At 39.3% G+C, this 15,299-nt stretch overlaps 1 protein-coding gene across 1 annotated transcript in view; it reads left to right on the top strand.

Moving 5' to 3' along the window:
• The window catches only part of EXO1 (exonuclease 1), a gene marked incomplete in the record, with an annotated part of 597,212 nt that overhangs the window by 464,384 nt on the left and 117,529 nt on the right, over nucleotides 1-15,299 (top strand). Inside the window, 1 exon segment of the mRNA XM_044058406.1 lies at nucleotides 10,779-10,877. Coding sequence (XP_043914341.1) covers nucleotides 10,779-10,877 — 99 coding nt within the window.

Below are 15,299 nucleotides of genomic sequence, written 5' to 3'. Positions count from 1 at the left end.
TTAGACCATTGCTTCTTTAGGGCACTAATAAATGTGATGGCTGTCTGCCGAAATATCAGCATTTGAAAGCTTCAGAGGCAGTTTCTGTAAGTTGCATTAGATGGGCTGAAGTTTCAGTGCAAGTTCCTGCCATTCAGCCTTACCTGTGCTCCTAGAGCCTTTACAAAGAAGTTCATCATTGTAGTGTAATCCCTGCAGCAGTATGGGTTTATTTTTCATTGCCTGGATGCTTAGTTGCAGAAGACCATTTTCCAGGGCTCCCTGGCAGTGGGTACTAGCTTGGGCTTTGCCTGGCTGATGTCAGTTGGGATTGGTATCATTTGGTAGTAGTCCATCCTGCTTCAGCTGTGACACATTTCCTTTACAGAAGCAGTTTTGGATTACATATAGAGTAGGGTGTTTCAAAAAAATGATTTTCTCTAATCATTTTGCATAGGTTTATGAAATGTGAGGTTTGGTGAGTTGTGTATGTATGCAAAAATTTAGAATTGTCTAACTTCAAGTGACAGCTCACAGCATGTAAAAAGCCACACTGTTTCCAGTACCGCTAATTGCATTCCAGTGTTGTATTGATCTATCTCCAGTCAGTTTTACTTGAGCTTCCATAACCTCCTGTAACCTGCTTTACTTATTTAAAGCCTTGCGCACTATTTAATTCTATTTTCATTGTTCAAAATTCTATGCTGTTTCCTGTTTACACTGTGCAGAGTGAAACATTGTATTTAATTACTTTTTGATGATTTATCAATTCATATAGTTTCTGCACGTGTGGCTGGCAGTGTTAATTGACAGAGCCCAGTCCCCCTAATGGTGAACCATGAGCTCAGTGAGAAAGTCAACCAGAGCTGCTACTGATGTCTGGCTTGTTGGCCAGCAGTTACCTGCCCCTTAATATCTCAACTTGCTCAAATCGGCTTCCAACCAACAGTCACGTTTTACGCAGCCTGTTCTGTGATCTTAAAACCAACAAGTTAACTCTTTTAGCGAGTTATTCAAATGCTGTTGATGAAGTTCTGCAGTTATGGCAGTTAGCTAGCATACGTACAACGCAGAAGCCAAATGCAGTGGCAAAACTCAAAAGTCTGTATGAGAAGCATTCTAGAATCAAGAATAAGAAGCAGCGCCAGTCAGGTACACAGTCTCAGAAACCGATTTTAGCAATGCACTTTTGAAGCTTTTTGATGTAGGGCATGCTGATGCAGAATTATTGATAAAGACTCAAAAAGACTGGGATTTTCTACAAGATCAACGTACAGACAAAAATGATAATTGGTAGAGAGGACATTGAATTAAAAAAAACGAATGGACAGAAAGGAAAAACGACTACAAAAATAAATTAAATGCAAAGATAACCGATGAAAGAAACAGTCAGAGATGCTGGAGAGCTGACAGAGGCAGAAGACAGTAGTGAACATGAAAATGAAGATGATGCAGCAGCAAACATGTCAAAATACCACCAGAATTTAGTAACTGGTATATACAGCCTGTCAAAGGAAGTGAGCACAGTAGATACAGGATCACCTGAATCGGTATTCAAAAAACGACGACTGATGGATGATCCTCTTTTTTTTCTGCCAGCTTGGACCACACAAGAATAACTTCTTGTCAAGCGATGCATATAGTTGCACCGGTGCTGCAAGTGGCTGGCATTGACGTAAATGATTTGGTCATATCCACAAGTTCAATACACAGAGCAAGGAAAGCTGCATGATAATCCATTGCCGAGAAAGTAAAGAAGCATTTTCAGCCATCAACACCCCTTGTCGCACATTTTGATGGGAAGCTGTTACCTCAAGGTGATGGAGAATTTGCTGATTCCATGCCAATTGTTGTTACAGGTCGCACTACTGAAAAACTGCTGGACATACCCCACCTTCCATCAAGCACTGCTGAGCTGATGGGACAAGCAGTGGCACAGACATTGCATAGCTGGCCAGATATTCCAGAATGGCTAGTTGGTTTGTGCTTTGATACTACCAGTGCCAGTACTGTTGTGCACACAGGTGCCATCACAGTGATTTAGCGAGCATTTGAGAAACTACTCTTGTTTTTACCATGCCGACATCACATTTTAGAAATTATTTCTACGCAGTGTTTGACATGTTCTTCCCATCTTCAGAACCACAAATAGCAGTTTTTAGAAGATTTAAAGAATACTGGAAACGTCTTGACTTGAATGCATACACATCACTGGTTAAGGAAACTGGATGTAATGGATGGCTGTTAGATTGTGAGAAGCACTGGCTAGCTTAGAAGCTAAGTGAGGTTGCACTACTGTGAGACAAGCTGACGTGTGAAACAGCCTCGTGATGACTACCTTGAATTTCTCAAGCTGTCACTGCTCATTCTCGATGACAAACCACAAGGTGAAGCATTTGCTTTCAGTCTACCTGGTGCATTCCATCATGCCAGATGGATGGCAAAAGGCATATACTGCCTAAAAGTCTACTCCTTCTGGGAGCAGTTTAGATTAACTGCACATAAAATTCAGGCTTTTCACCAAATGTGCCTCTTCATGGTGACAGTGTATGTTAAGGCATGGTTTTCAGCTACTGACACTTGCAGTGCTCCACTCAATGATCTTTGCCTGTTGCAGACACTAGAGTCGTTTACAGCCATAGACAACCAGATGGCTCAAGTTGCTTTGCAAAACTCAAGGGACACCTTTGGTATTTGAGAGAACATCTCATAGAACTGTCCTTGTTCTCAGATTGAGTGTGGACAAAGAGAAAAACAGCAAATTATTGAAGCTTTGAAAAAGCCACCCAGTAAGGAAGATCTAAGAAGAGTCAGTGCAAAAGCTGTTGCCAGTTTCCAGGGCATGAGCTTATCTGACTTTGCAACAGAACAATCACTGAATCTGTTCACTGCTGTCAACATAAACCCATCTTTCCTAACAGCTGATCCTGCAGCATGGAGTGACATGCCTGACTTTATCATTGCGAAACAAACTGTTACAGTTTTGCGAGTTGTTAACGACTGTGCCGAACAAGCAGTCAAATTAGCAACTGACTTCTGTCAAGTGCTGACTCAATGAGGAACAGCAACACCATCGACAAAGTCACAGAACCACTAAAAAGACACTATAGTACTATAAATGAACTGATGTAAACTTGAGCTTACTACCTATGAATGTTAATTTTTACTAGGCTTATTTTTTTCCTGAACTGGTTGACATTTCTGTTGCCCAGATTTACAAACAGAAATTTCAGATGCAGCATGAAACTGATATTTGCCATTTGTGTACTGATTTGTGAATATATTTAATTTCTATTGGCGCAATTTGGAAAAAAAATGTAACAAATCTCAGAATTAAAGTGAACTGAGGTGTCACTTAGAGTTTAAAGCTTTAAATTTTACATGGTTCTTTGTCCTACCAATCCTCATAAAATCAGGGGGTATTCGAACAGAAAATCAAAAAAAATTATTTTTGCAAATATACCCATTCGATTCTCGGCTGGAGTGCGGGGGGTGCCTTCTATGTGGAGTCTGCATGTCCTCCCCGTGGTTGGGTGGGCATTTGAAAAACATGCGTAAATGGGTGTGCCTTCGTTGAAGGTTGAACGTCAAGCTGGCACCTCGGCGTTCATGAAAATCTACTGCCAATCATTAGCGGACCGGAGTTCTGCTGTGACAACCCCTAACCGGGAAAAGCCGAAAGACAGCAACAACAACATGAAACACCTTAATACAGAGCTCCTCCTTCCTCCTCTTTTTTGAATGCCTTTATTAAATTCTTACATTGTAGACATGTGCACATATATAAAAATAGAAAGGAAAGGAAAACAAATCATAGCAAACACTTTTTTAATATTTTCATACTTTATGCAGGTTTTCTTTTTAATAAGTATCTTTCTCTCCATTACTACATAAATTGCTCAGTTGCTGCATTCCTTTAAAACCTCACTTATCTTCTACAACATGGTTCTGCATATATTGTCCAACAAATTCCATTTATTTCAATGTAGCTTGCTTCTTCCTTTTTCTAAACATCCCACTTCTAGTTTTGTCTTCTTTACAATATTCAGTACTTCAATTGCAGTTAGTTTAGATTTTGATTTTGATTTTGATTTTCTAGTAATTGTTTTTAGCAGCCAAGAGCATTAAACTTAGTAAGACCTTGCCATGTCTGGACAGTTCAGATCATATATCCCAGCACAAAATAATCATTTCCTTAGTTATAACCATTTGCTCCCCCAACATTTCTGTAGGGAATCTTTACAGTCGCCCAGCTCCTTACATTTCCAAAAACATTAACCTCTGTCTTGGTCCCATCACACCTACAGCAGTTGCTGTCTACTTGGGGAAAATTCTCTGAAGTCTGCTTAGGGTGTAAAAAATTGGCTATAGAAACACTTCCAAGCAAAAATTGTAAATCTTCTGGGCCTTGTTTTATGCTTGGGTCCTCTACAGGTGCCTTCCATTTGTTCCGTTACGTATTCCCTTTACATTCTCTGTTCCTAATCTTTTCTAACCTCCACCGAATGATTGTTATAGTTATCGTGAAATGTTTTATATGCCCTACTAATTATCCCTTTTATATCTGCAGCTTCTGTTCTAGACTCATTTAAACACTCTACCAGATCTGTGCTTTCGCTTAGCAATCCCCCCTGTCCCCTTACCTTTGCCTGTATTATCAATTCCTGGCAGGAAAGGCAGTCTCATACTTGTGGCACAAACTTCTGCCTGGTCTCATCCCACTCTATTACCTTTTCTACTCTTGCCTTCCTCCTCTTGGAAGCAACTTGTGAACACTGGAATCTGGCTTCTTGGGTTGCATCACACAGGTGAGGTTGTCCACCTTTTATAACCCGTTTTAGAGCTGCTGGCAGAGAAAATGTTTACAGTTCCATTGGCCTGACCACAGATGTTAGTCCTCTTATGAACAGTTTGCTGTCTGCGGCTGCATAGTTATAATTTTTCCTAGATCTTCTCCTTCTGTCAGACCCTTACCTCTGCTCCTTCATTCAGTTGATCTTTCCCTACCTTAAGTTGGAGACTGATTTTTTTCCCCTTTATCCCCCTCCCCAGCCCCAGACCCAGACCCTGACATAGGGCATATTGCTAGAGAGCTGACAAGTACAGCATCATTTAGACATTGTGCAGAGCCATTGGAGTTTGAGAAAAAACAACTTTTTGACAGGCCCATTGAACTCAGAGCTGTGTGTCTGACGTTTTGGGGTTGGAAGTACTCCTGAAGCCTTGCAAACTGAGGACAGATAATCAAGGGAGTAGTATGAAATTTGCTTATGTGGGTGAAGCAGTCACTGTGTGGGAGTGGGACACTGGCTGAAGCATTTTTGTGTGGGTGATCCACATCCTCATGGAATCAAAACACCCAGAAGACACTTTAAATCACAGTTTGAGAGACCTGCTTAAGGTACATGCTTTCTTGTGGAGGTTTCAGATTTAAATAAAAAGCAGGGAGTTCATTCTCGCTCTGTTTACCTCCTTGCCCTTTGGACCTGGCTGCAATAACTGCACTCTGGAGGACCAAGAGCATCCACAGAGATATATACCTTACCTGGGTGCTACCTCATTCAGGTACAGTCCCAGGGGATGCTACAGAGGGTTTTGAGTTACATCCTAGATTGTATCTAGAATCTGGATTCTCTTTGAATCCTTCAAAATTCAGTCTAATTGCCTACCAAGTCAGTGGCATTGCTGTTGGTCCACTAAGTACTATAGAGGTTACTGCTTCCCTCACTCAGAAAAATGTAGAATTCCTGACACATTATTGATCAATGTCACAGCTCCAGAATTTCTAAGAATTTTAGATTACGTGGTCTGTACCATCCAAATTGTGCCACTAGCAAGACACTGTATAAGAAAGCTCCAGTAGTTCTTGAGAAGTACCTGGCAACAGTGCAGCCAAACCATAGAATATGCCATCCCCTTGCTACCTTGTGTGAAGCAGGAGCTGTAAGTTATACACCATGATTTCAAATGAACCAGGAGCTCCTTTCTGGCAACTTCCCTAAAAACATGCCTTAACTGCAGGTACATCCGATTCAGCTGGGGGTCCATATGGAGGACTCCAGTGTAACTTGGAACCCCAAGGAGAGGACAAGGAACCTAAATCTAGAGGAAAGTGTTAGCTTTCCTGCTCCTCAAAGCTTTCAACCTTATGTGAAAACCAGGAATTCTGAATGCAGTTGATAATGGACAGCACTGTGGTGGTAATGTACTTAAACAGTGAGTGGTCCACACCTATCTCAAGCTTACAGTGGACATTTAGAAGGAAGACATGGAAAGCACAGAAGATTCTGGGAGCTACTTAACATTCCTACCAAGGAGAATTTTGTGAGCAACCAGCTAAGCAGGAATATAGCAGACCACGCATGGATATTAGACAGAAGTACCTTCTTGGAGCTCAACATTTAGGGTGCATTAGAGAAGGACTATTCTGCTTCTGTGAGCATCAGACAGCTGAGAAAATCTTCTCTAGCACACCACACAAGCAAGATTGGGCAGTGGATGCCTTCTCACTGATTTGATTTACGTATGCTTAGCCTTGCTCCCCAGGGTAGTACAGAAGATAAAGGAGGAGATACCAAAAAGGATATTGGCATTGCCTTTCTTACTGAGACAGCATTGCTCTCCTCCTAGAGACAATAAAGGGAAACTATTACTGCTGCCTCAGCATGTGAACTTCTTGACAACAGGTCAAGGGATCCTTGGTACGTGTAAACCTGCCCACCCTGAGAGTTATTTCATGGAGGGATTAACTTTAATGCATTCAGATGACAAAGTAATCATTGTGACAGAAATTAGGATGCAAAGTGTTAGGAAATCTTACCTATCAAAACAGAGTTTTCCCTTGAGTAATTGAAGAACTGGCTCAAAATTGGTAGATATGAATAGATGGTTCTACAGTACGTTTCTGAATTGTTTGCCATTGACCTGGCTTATGCTTCATTGAACATACATTTGCCAGCTATTTCAGCCTGCCTGCTTGATTGAGGACTACCCACCCACACAAAGCATCAAGACCTTCTTTTGAACAGTTCCTGAAGGGCATTAATCACCATGGGCCCCATAGAACAGAAGTTACTGTAGCGTGGGTCTTGAACTTCACTCTAGAGAGGTTAATCTTTCCATCCTTTGAGCTAGTAGTTGCCATACTCCTGTGGTTCAATACCTAGAGAACTTCTTCCTCCTTGCCCTTATTTGAGGAAGGAAGATATCTGAGCTCTGGGGTTTGATAAGCAAAGAGCTAGTTTTCAACAGAGACTGAATAATTTTGCCACAGGCACCAACTACTGGTTTCTTTAAATCAAGCCAAGCAGCTTCCTGTCTTTTTTCCAAAACCTTAGATTTAAGGGGGGGGTGAGAATCCTACACTCAGTGGATGGGATACTAGGCTAGAATCAATTTATTTCCTTTGCTGCTAAGAAAGAGATTATGCCATTTCTATTAAAAAAAAAAAAAAAAAAAAAAAAAAGCTCATTGCAATTTCTGTTGCTGTAAGGCTCATGGCAAGGTATTGCAGAGCTGTATTTGTGCAAGTGTGTGGAGGCTACTACTGCATTCATCGTGGGAGTAAGTACTCAGGACATTCTTAGGGCAGCCACATTGTCCTCAGTGCATACATTCTTAAACCACATCAAGTTCGATATCGTGTCCAGAACCATGGCTAGATTTATCTTTCACACACTGCCTCTCCCCTTTGGAGCGGCTTTGTGAATCATCTCATCTTTTACGACTGCAGCTATGGCAGAAATGTAATGATAAACCTCTTGTGTGAACAAACAAAACAGGTTCCAGTCCCAGTTGTTCAACAGTTCATACAAATCTTTGCTACTCTGTGAACATACGGGTCACAGATCCAAAATGATTTAAATCCCATTGTCCCAAATATAACATCAGAAAAAGTTCTGGTTTGGGCTGAAATAATACCACAGTGTTGCCAAAAATATAATTTCCACAAAATGAGAAGAAAATTGGCAGAGACATGTTTAAATTAGCAGGACCACTGTCCAGTCGGTCAAGGAATGAGCTTCATTCAGTAAAGCACCAAGCCATACAGCAACATTGTTTTGAGATTTTGCTGATAATAATAATAATAATGGCAAAGGTGGGCAAAGTGTAGGTCATGGTGATATAACATTTTAAAGCTAAGCCGGCAAACAAGCTCATTATCAAGTCCAGTGTGCAACCACCCAAGGAATGAGCTACATTAAAGAGTCATGTGTTGCTGATAGTAACATTTGGACAAGGCTCGTCAGAATGCCACAGAAAATGCCACAAATAGTGACAGTACCACACAACAGATACAAAACAGTTTAAGGGTGAACCAGGCAAATTACTGATGTATTAAAAAAACAAACAAAAAAAAAAAACTGGTATGAGTACGATAACTAAAGTACTTGGATTCAGACAAAAAACAATGTACAGTAAAGGTCCAAAGTGTCAATCAGCAGCATTGTCAAAGGGAGTACACAGTTAGTGGTGCATCAGCAACATCAGAAGTAAAAAGAAATAATGGAACTGGGTACCCTCATATCAGATAATCTAATAGAAAGCAACTAATCTCTGACAAAATGACCAAGACAGCAGGTAAAGTATTGGCTTGGGAACCACTATCGCCAGTAGAAAAAGTTATTTGGCCTGTATGTACACACTTGACAAGATCTCATCTGATATATAAAGTCCTGGAAACCTAATTTTCAACAGGATATATGACAGGAGCAGTGAAGAGGAAGGCAGCAAAATGCTGCACATTCTTCTTCATTTGCCACATAATAAAAGGCTTAATATGCAAAGTCTTAGAAAACAGAAGCAAAGCAAGAATACGACTCAAAAATGACTGCAGTTCATTCACTAAAATCCAAATGGGGGCACGGCCACATGCTCGTACACACAAGAATATTTCACTGTACTGAGCACCCAACTAGTCGGAACTCAAGTGATCTCAACCTACTCATTGAGTTTTGACCAATCAAAACCATAAAATACAAGTAACATAAATTAAATATCCTCTAAAATGCTCACATTGCTACATAACAAAACCAAATAAACGTTACATTTCTTAACAGTGCAGAATGTAAAAAAACAGGTTATTTCAGCACTGTTTCCTGGTTGCACAAGTTTAACTTTCCTAAGAATTAAAAGGTGCCAAAAGCACATTAAAAGTATTGTTGAAGACACAACATCTCCTCTCAAATACCCAGCACCCTGCTCTTTCCTTGCATCTCTAAGGGTACGAGCTCTGAGATTGCACAGTAGTGGAGTAAATAGCTTCCTGACATCATTGAGCTATGATCCAGAACTCCGCACATGATCAGTTTCACTATCAGCTATAAGAACAAAAACAATGTGATGAATAATGCAAGTGACCATGTAAATGTATCACATACACACACGCATGCATACATGTATGTATAGTGTCTGTGTGTGTAATGTGTAATACATGTATATAAATGCGTGTATTGTGTGTGTGTGTGTATATATATTTTAAGGGTAGTGAACACTTTCCTTAAAGAAGAGCAAATGCAAAAAGGGAAAACTAATTGTGTAGAAACAATTACTCTTGATATCAGCCTTCAAATTATTAAAATACATTCTTGGCAAAACGTCTTATGCATGATTCATGTTGTAATCACTTTGCATTCTTATTAAAAATAAGAAAATAAGATTCAAGATGGTATTGCTTATTTAAACCAAGATTTTTTAACTTAAATCAAAATATGAGTTCTTTTACCATTGTCAAAGCTTTATCACATCTAAGTTGTACATGCAATAGCAAGCAATAAATACTTCTCTATTTTCCATATAAAAAGCTATGTAAATTACAGCAAAGGCTTTAATCCAAGTGGACTTAAACAGGTCACATTCAATGACCATGACTTGAACAGTGGTACATGCATAGATTGCATCTTTACTGTGCTTAATGCTTTTCACTCCTGACTAATTAATTTTGAATATAATGTATTGGAAAAAAAAGATAAATGAGATTACACCATTTCCTCTATGAAAATATACTCTCCATAGTAAACTGCTTTGGGCTCCTTCAGTAAGCCTGAATTTCAAACATTGTACATGACAGCAATATTGTGTTCAAGTGGAAAAAACGCAAGACTATCCAGGTGCATCTTAATGGAATGCAGTATGTCCTCAGTGTCTGGGTTGGTACAACAACTCTCACTGTATTACTAAAATTTAGCAGTCTGATTATTAAGTATTGCTATAGTATATGAAAGCTAATTCATAAGCTAATCCATATATGTTTATTTATAAAGGAAATCCTGTTTACATGGAAATCCCATTTACATGTCAGGCCCTAGCAACAGACTTCTCTTTTGAGTTCTGATTACCTTCACCCTCCTTCCCTATGCAATAACAGCATTTGCTACACAGTTTAAGCTTGAAATTCACTCATGAACCAATCCCAACTCTTTCCATTGCTACGGAGCGTCTAATCCAAGAATAAAAATTCATTATTGAGGATGCCAGGTGATGCATCCTGTAAGGATATTAGTCGTCATGTTTGGATGCTCTCAGAGTGGTGCTCTTGGTGGCTTGGACCTTATTGCCTCCTTGGATAGCAAGGGCTATTAACCAGATTATTAATGCAGAATAAGATGATATGGAATTGTAAAGAATCTCTGCTACCTTGTCCAGAATCAGGAGTGTGAATATGTAACCATGATATGATTACTTCAAGTTCCCCAGCCTTGGAAAGTGAGGACCATAAGTCATGGGTTAAGAGCTAAGTTGCTTTCTGTTTATAAGTTAAGACCAACCACTTCTGAAAGTTAATTTTGCTGTATTTTCAGGTCTCTGAGCATAGCTCTCAGTCAGATCAAGAAAGTGTCAGCCATTCTGCATGTACTCCTGTGCTGAATGCACAAAAGGGCACACCTATTAGGAGCAAGGTAAGCAACTATTTGAAGTCTGTGGTTTTACAATCTGTTTCCTGGAATTTTGTTTGACCATATTGATTAGGAAAAGCTTTTTTAGTGATATCACATTTACAATTGCTGCCAGTCTTTTAGCAAGTCTTCTAGAATGCCACCAACATCATTGTCAGTAACAAACTGTAGAAGGGTTGTTTCCTGCAATCACTTTCCAGTGGCTGCAAGTTGTACCTTCTGTTCCCTCTGTCATTAAAATGGTGATCTGTTTTGCTAATTTAGAGTTGATTTTTTTGTATGCAGTTTATTGCCAGTTTCTTTTTGAAGAGGGAACTGGCCTTTCTACTGTCAAACATTTTGTTCATCAGAACAAGTATGATCTCTCAGTACTGCAGGTTTAGGGGCAGTATGTTTTGCTACCTTTTGGAAGCTTCTATGTCCAGTTGGAGAGAATTGAATTACAACACACAGTGACCTCTGATTGTGAAAATACATTCACTTATCCTCTAGTGTTAGCCTGCTGTGCTGGGTAAAAGGGGTGATGTGCTGTGTTGTTTACTAATCCTCCAGGTGTAATAGATTGAAAATTGAGGTGACTTTGATTCTTTTAACTATGAAAGCAATCAACTTGAGGTTGTTTGCAGATTACCTAGAACCTGCATTCCACTCGTGCTGGTGGTGGCAGCGGGGTAGAGGTGGAGTCCCATCTTAAGTCAGATTGGGGGATCCTCACAGGGAATCATAAGTACTCTAATGAATTTAATATCAACTGGGAAGTTTAACAAGGTGTCTATAGTCATAGCACTTGGGTTGGGAATGGGCCTTGGTATGAGATGTGATCTATGTGTGAATGATGTGTAGCTAACTGGAAAAAAGCTTGGCCATCATTGTGGCATTTGAAATCATAAACACTGACATTTCAGGCATTGCTGCCAGAAAATCTTTTCTACTGAAGCATGTTTACTGGGATATTTTTTTCATGCATATATGCTGTCACTGACTAAAGTTTGATTAGATGAAAAGCCAGAAAGGACATAATTGAGCTGTGGTGTCTTCGGATGATATTGTAAGGTTGACTTGAGGTCAAGATCTGGAATACAGCATCCTTTGTAGCATGCCTACCAGCTGTGCTGAACATATACAGTTTTTTTTCTCCTTAAAATAAGAAAAATCTTTATTAAATTATCACTGATGACATAAGCAATCATTCATTTGTATAAATGAAAATAAACCACATTGACTTATTTTTAGTTGCAGAGATACATCACTTATTATCTATCCAGTCATTGTCAGTCAAACATTACATAGCTAATTCTAATCCTGTCATCTTTTAAGCCTCATTCCTCCACCAAAACATTTTTCTGCATGTATTGTTCCCACAATTCCCATTTTTTTCTATGTAATTTGCTTCTACCCTTTCTAAGATTCCATTTCCAATTGTTTTATCACTGTTATTATATTCGCTACTTCTAGTACAGTTGTTTTATACTTTGATTTCCATTTTCTAGTAATTGCTTTTGTTGGCTGCCACCATAATTAGACTCAGAAAGGCCTTACTATGTCTCGGAAATTCCAATTCTGCATCATAACTCAAAAAATAATTTCCTTATTTATACCAGTTTGCTTATCCAGTATTTCTGATAAAGTAGTCTGCAGTGAATTTTTAGTCTGTCAACTCATTACACACCCATAAATATGTTCCCAGTTACCTCCCTATCACACCTCCAACATTTGCTATCTACTCGAGTAAAAAGTCTTTGGAGTCTACTTAAGGTATAAAAATACCTATGTAAATACTTCCAAGCAAATATCTTAAACTTCTGGACTTTGTTGCATATTTGGGAGTCTTACATATATCCCCCTACCATTTATTTGTGAATTGCTTATCCAATCTCTCTTCCCAATTCTTTCTAACATCCTCTGTTTGATTCTTACAGCTATCATGGAATATTTTACATGCTCTACTTATTATTCCTTTTTTAACAGCAACTTCTGTTCTAAATTCTACTAAAAACTCTACCAGTGCTGGTCTTTTGCTGATAGCAATCCTTGATAGGGAAGGCAATCTCTAGCCTGCAGTCAAATAAATAGTTGACCTCTTCCTATTCTATTACCTTTCCCTCTGTAATTATTTGCACGCAGTACCTTGGTTCCTTTGCCAGTTTTCTCCAGTAAATTCAAGTCCTTTCTTGCCTATTGTTTGTATCCCTAATTGTAGTCATCCTTATCGGCAGAATCTCATTTCTCTATTCCCATGTTGGCTTAGTTTTCAGAATACTTTCTGCTACTTTATGAAAGTAATATTCCGTATGATTATTGTTATTCTCCTTAAGGTTCTGCATCCAAAGTCCTAGTCTCTGCTTGTTTCTTGAGATTCCCCCTGTTTTGTTATCATTCCTTTCCACTTTGAATTGTACTAAGCATACATACTCTTTCCATGGTATTGCACATACTCCCTTTGGGGTTTAAAATAATTAGAAATTATTTCTGAGTCATAGGTTATGGCAAGCTTGCCCCATCACAGCTGTATTTAACAGGTATTGTCAACAATTACGCAGTCTGGACTTTTTTAAAGGACTTGAACAGTTGTTTCTTGGTTGTGTGGCCAGAGTTCAAAGTCCACTGTTTAAGGTGCCTAATGAATCTCGAATCTCAAAGCCAGAAAAAAAATTACTCTGGTAAGTTCATATCCAGCATGCACCTATCTTAAGCTTGTGTGATCCTTTCTTCAGGACTGCTGGAAGTGCAGGACTCTCTTTTAAGCTCCCTCAGGGTGGGTTTTCCCTGCAACGAGTATACATATTTTTATGCCCACAATGCCTGAAGCCCTTTTGTGGATGGCCTCTAATTTGAAAGTCCCTGTGGATTATGTGGATTGTATTTCATTCATTCTTTCAGATTTGACTATTGGGACTTGAGCCACTTTTTGGATTGAATCCAGCCTTCTCCTTGTGCTCCTTCAGAAAATGTCCTATGATTCCCTTTGCTCCATTTGCCCTTAGATCTTGTTTGACACCTAAATAGTCAGTCAGATGTTTATTGTAGTCAGTGTTGCTGTACTGATTCTTGGGGTCTTCCTGCCATGCAGAAACCTGGAGCCTGCCTAAATGCAGAAGTCTTTCTTTTTCCCCAGTCAGTAGACATCTGTGTGAACTGACAAATGTCAGGGTATAAAGCAGGCATCAGCCAACACCTTCTTCAGTTCTTTCTTCCCATGTAGTCTGATACTCGGCACTGTTTTTGTCAGTCCATCTGTTGGCTTGAATCACCAGAGGTTCAAACCGACTTCAAATAAGTACCGCATTGTGGACATTTTTTTCTTGTTTAATACATCTTTGTTGTGAGAAGCAGGTTACCCTCAAAAAGTTTCATTCACATTGCTTGTTTCATTTAGGCCCACAGAATAATGTTAGTAATTGTCAGTATTGTGCAAAGTTCAGCTTAAAGATAGTTAAGTGTAGGCCTATATAGCAAGGATTTTTGTAAGGCAAGCCCATCACATGCCTCTCTGTTAGCTGGTTCCCAGGCTGTTCTCCTGAAGATACATTAGGATAATCATCTGAAGGGGAGGGGAGGGATGTTGAGGATTCCTAGGAAATTTTTGTCTGGTCTCTTGACCAAGCTCGAGGTTGCCAAAGTAGGTGAGATGCCACAACCCAGAATGTATATAACACCACGTGATTGACAAGCCTTGCTTGAGAGACAAATCCGTGCTCATTGATCATAGTATTAGATACATTTCTGATTCTGTGGCACACACTGCATCTCCTACAAGGAAAAGACCCTAATGAACTATTCTGGGTCCAATTGTAAATTGGGTAGTCCAACAATTCTTTTAGGTTTAAAAATATATCAAAAGAAAGACATATGTTGTGGAAATAAAAGTGCTGAGTTTATCATCAGCTGTTATTGACCATAACCTAGTAACCACCTCTCTGAGTGTGTCTGAAAAGGGACTAAACCTAGTAACATAAAATATTTTATTTTCTGGCCCCTCCTCTCTTGAAGTACCCCAGAATGTATACATGACTAAGGGATGTGTTTATGTATAATGTGCGCTGGTTACTTTAAAAGTGGGATGTATAGACAAATTTTGAAACACAATTGTTTAGTATATTTAAGCTTTAGAATTTGATATGTTGATATCCCTTGAAGGTGAAATGCCGAGGTACCAGGATTAAAGCTGTTTGGTATTCCAAATATGTGTACGCCTTTTGGATTTATTACGCTTCTCCAAGATGCTAGAATCTTATGAGCTCCTTTTTTTTTTTTTTTTTTTTTTTTACAAACCCTGTTGCGGATCTAGCAGTGGTGTCAACGGGATGAAGTAAGGGACTTTCTGGGAGTGCATCCAAGAACCCCCTACCAAATTACAGAAAAGCAGACTGCTTGATTTGTTATTCAGGCCATGAGAGAACTGCCAGATCTGATGTTCTCTCTTTT

Source organism: Protopterus annectens, chromosome 1.part2 (genome assembly GCF_019279795.1).
Source record: "Protopterus annectens isolate FY-2018-M chromosome 1.part2, PAN1.0, whole genome shotgun sequence".
NCBI lineage: Eukaryota > Metazoa > Chordata > Ceratodontiformes > Protopteridae > Protopterus > Protopterus annectens.
The sequence above is the reverse complement of the archived record's forward strand: the minus strand, read 5'-3'. Positions and strand labels throughout refer to the sequence as shown.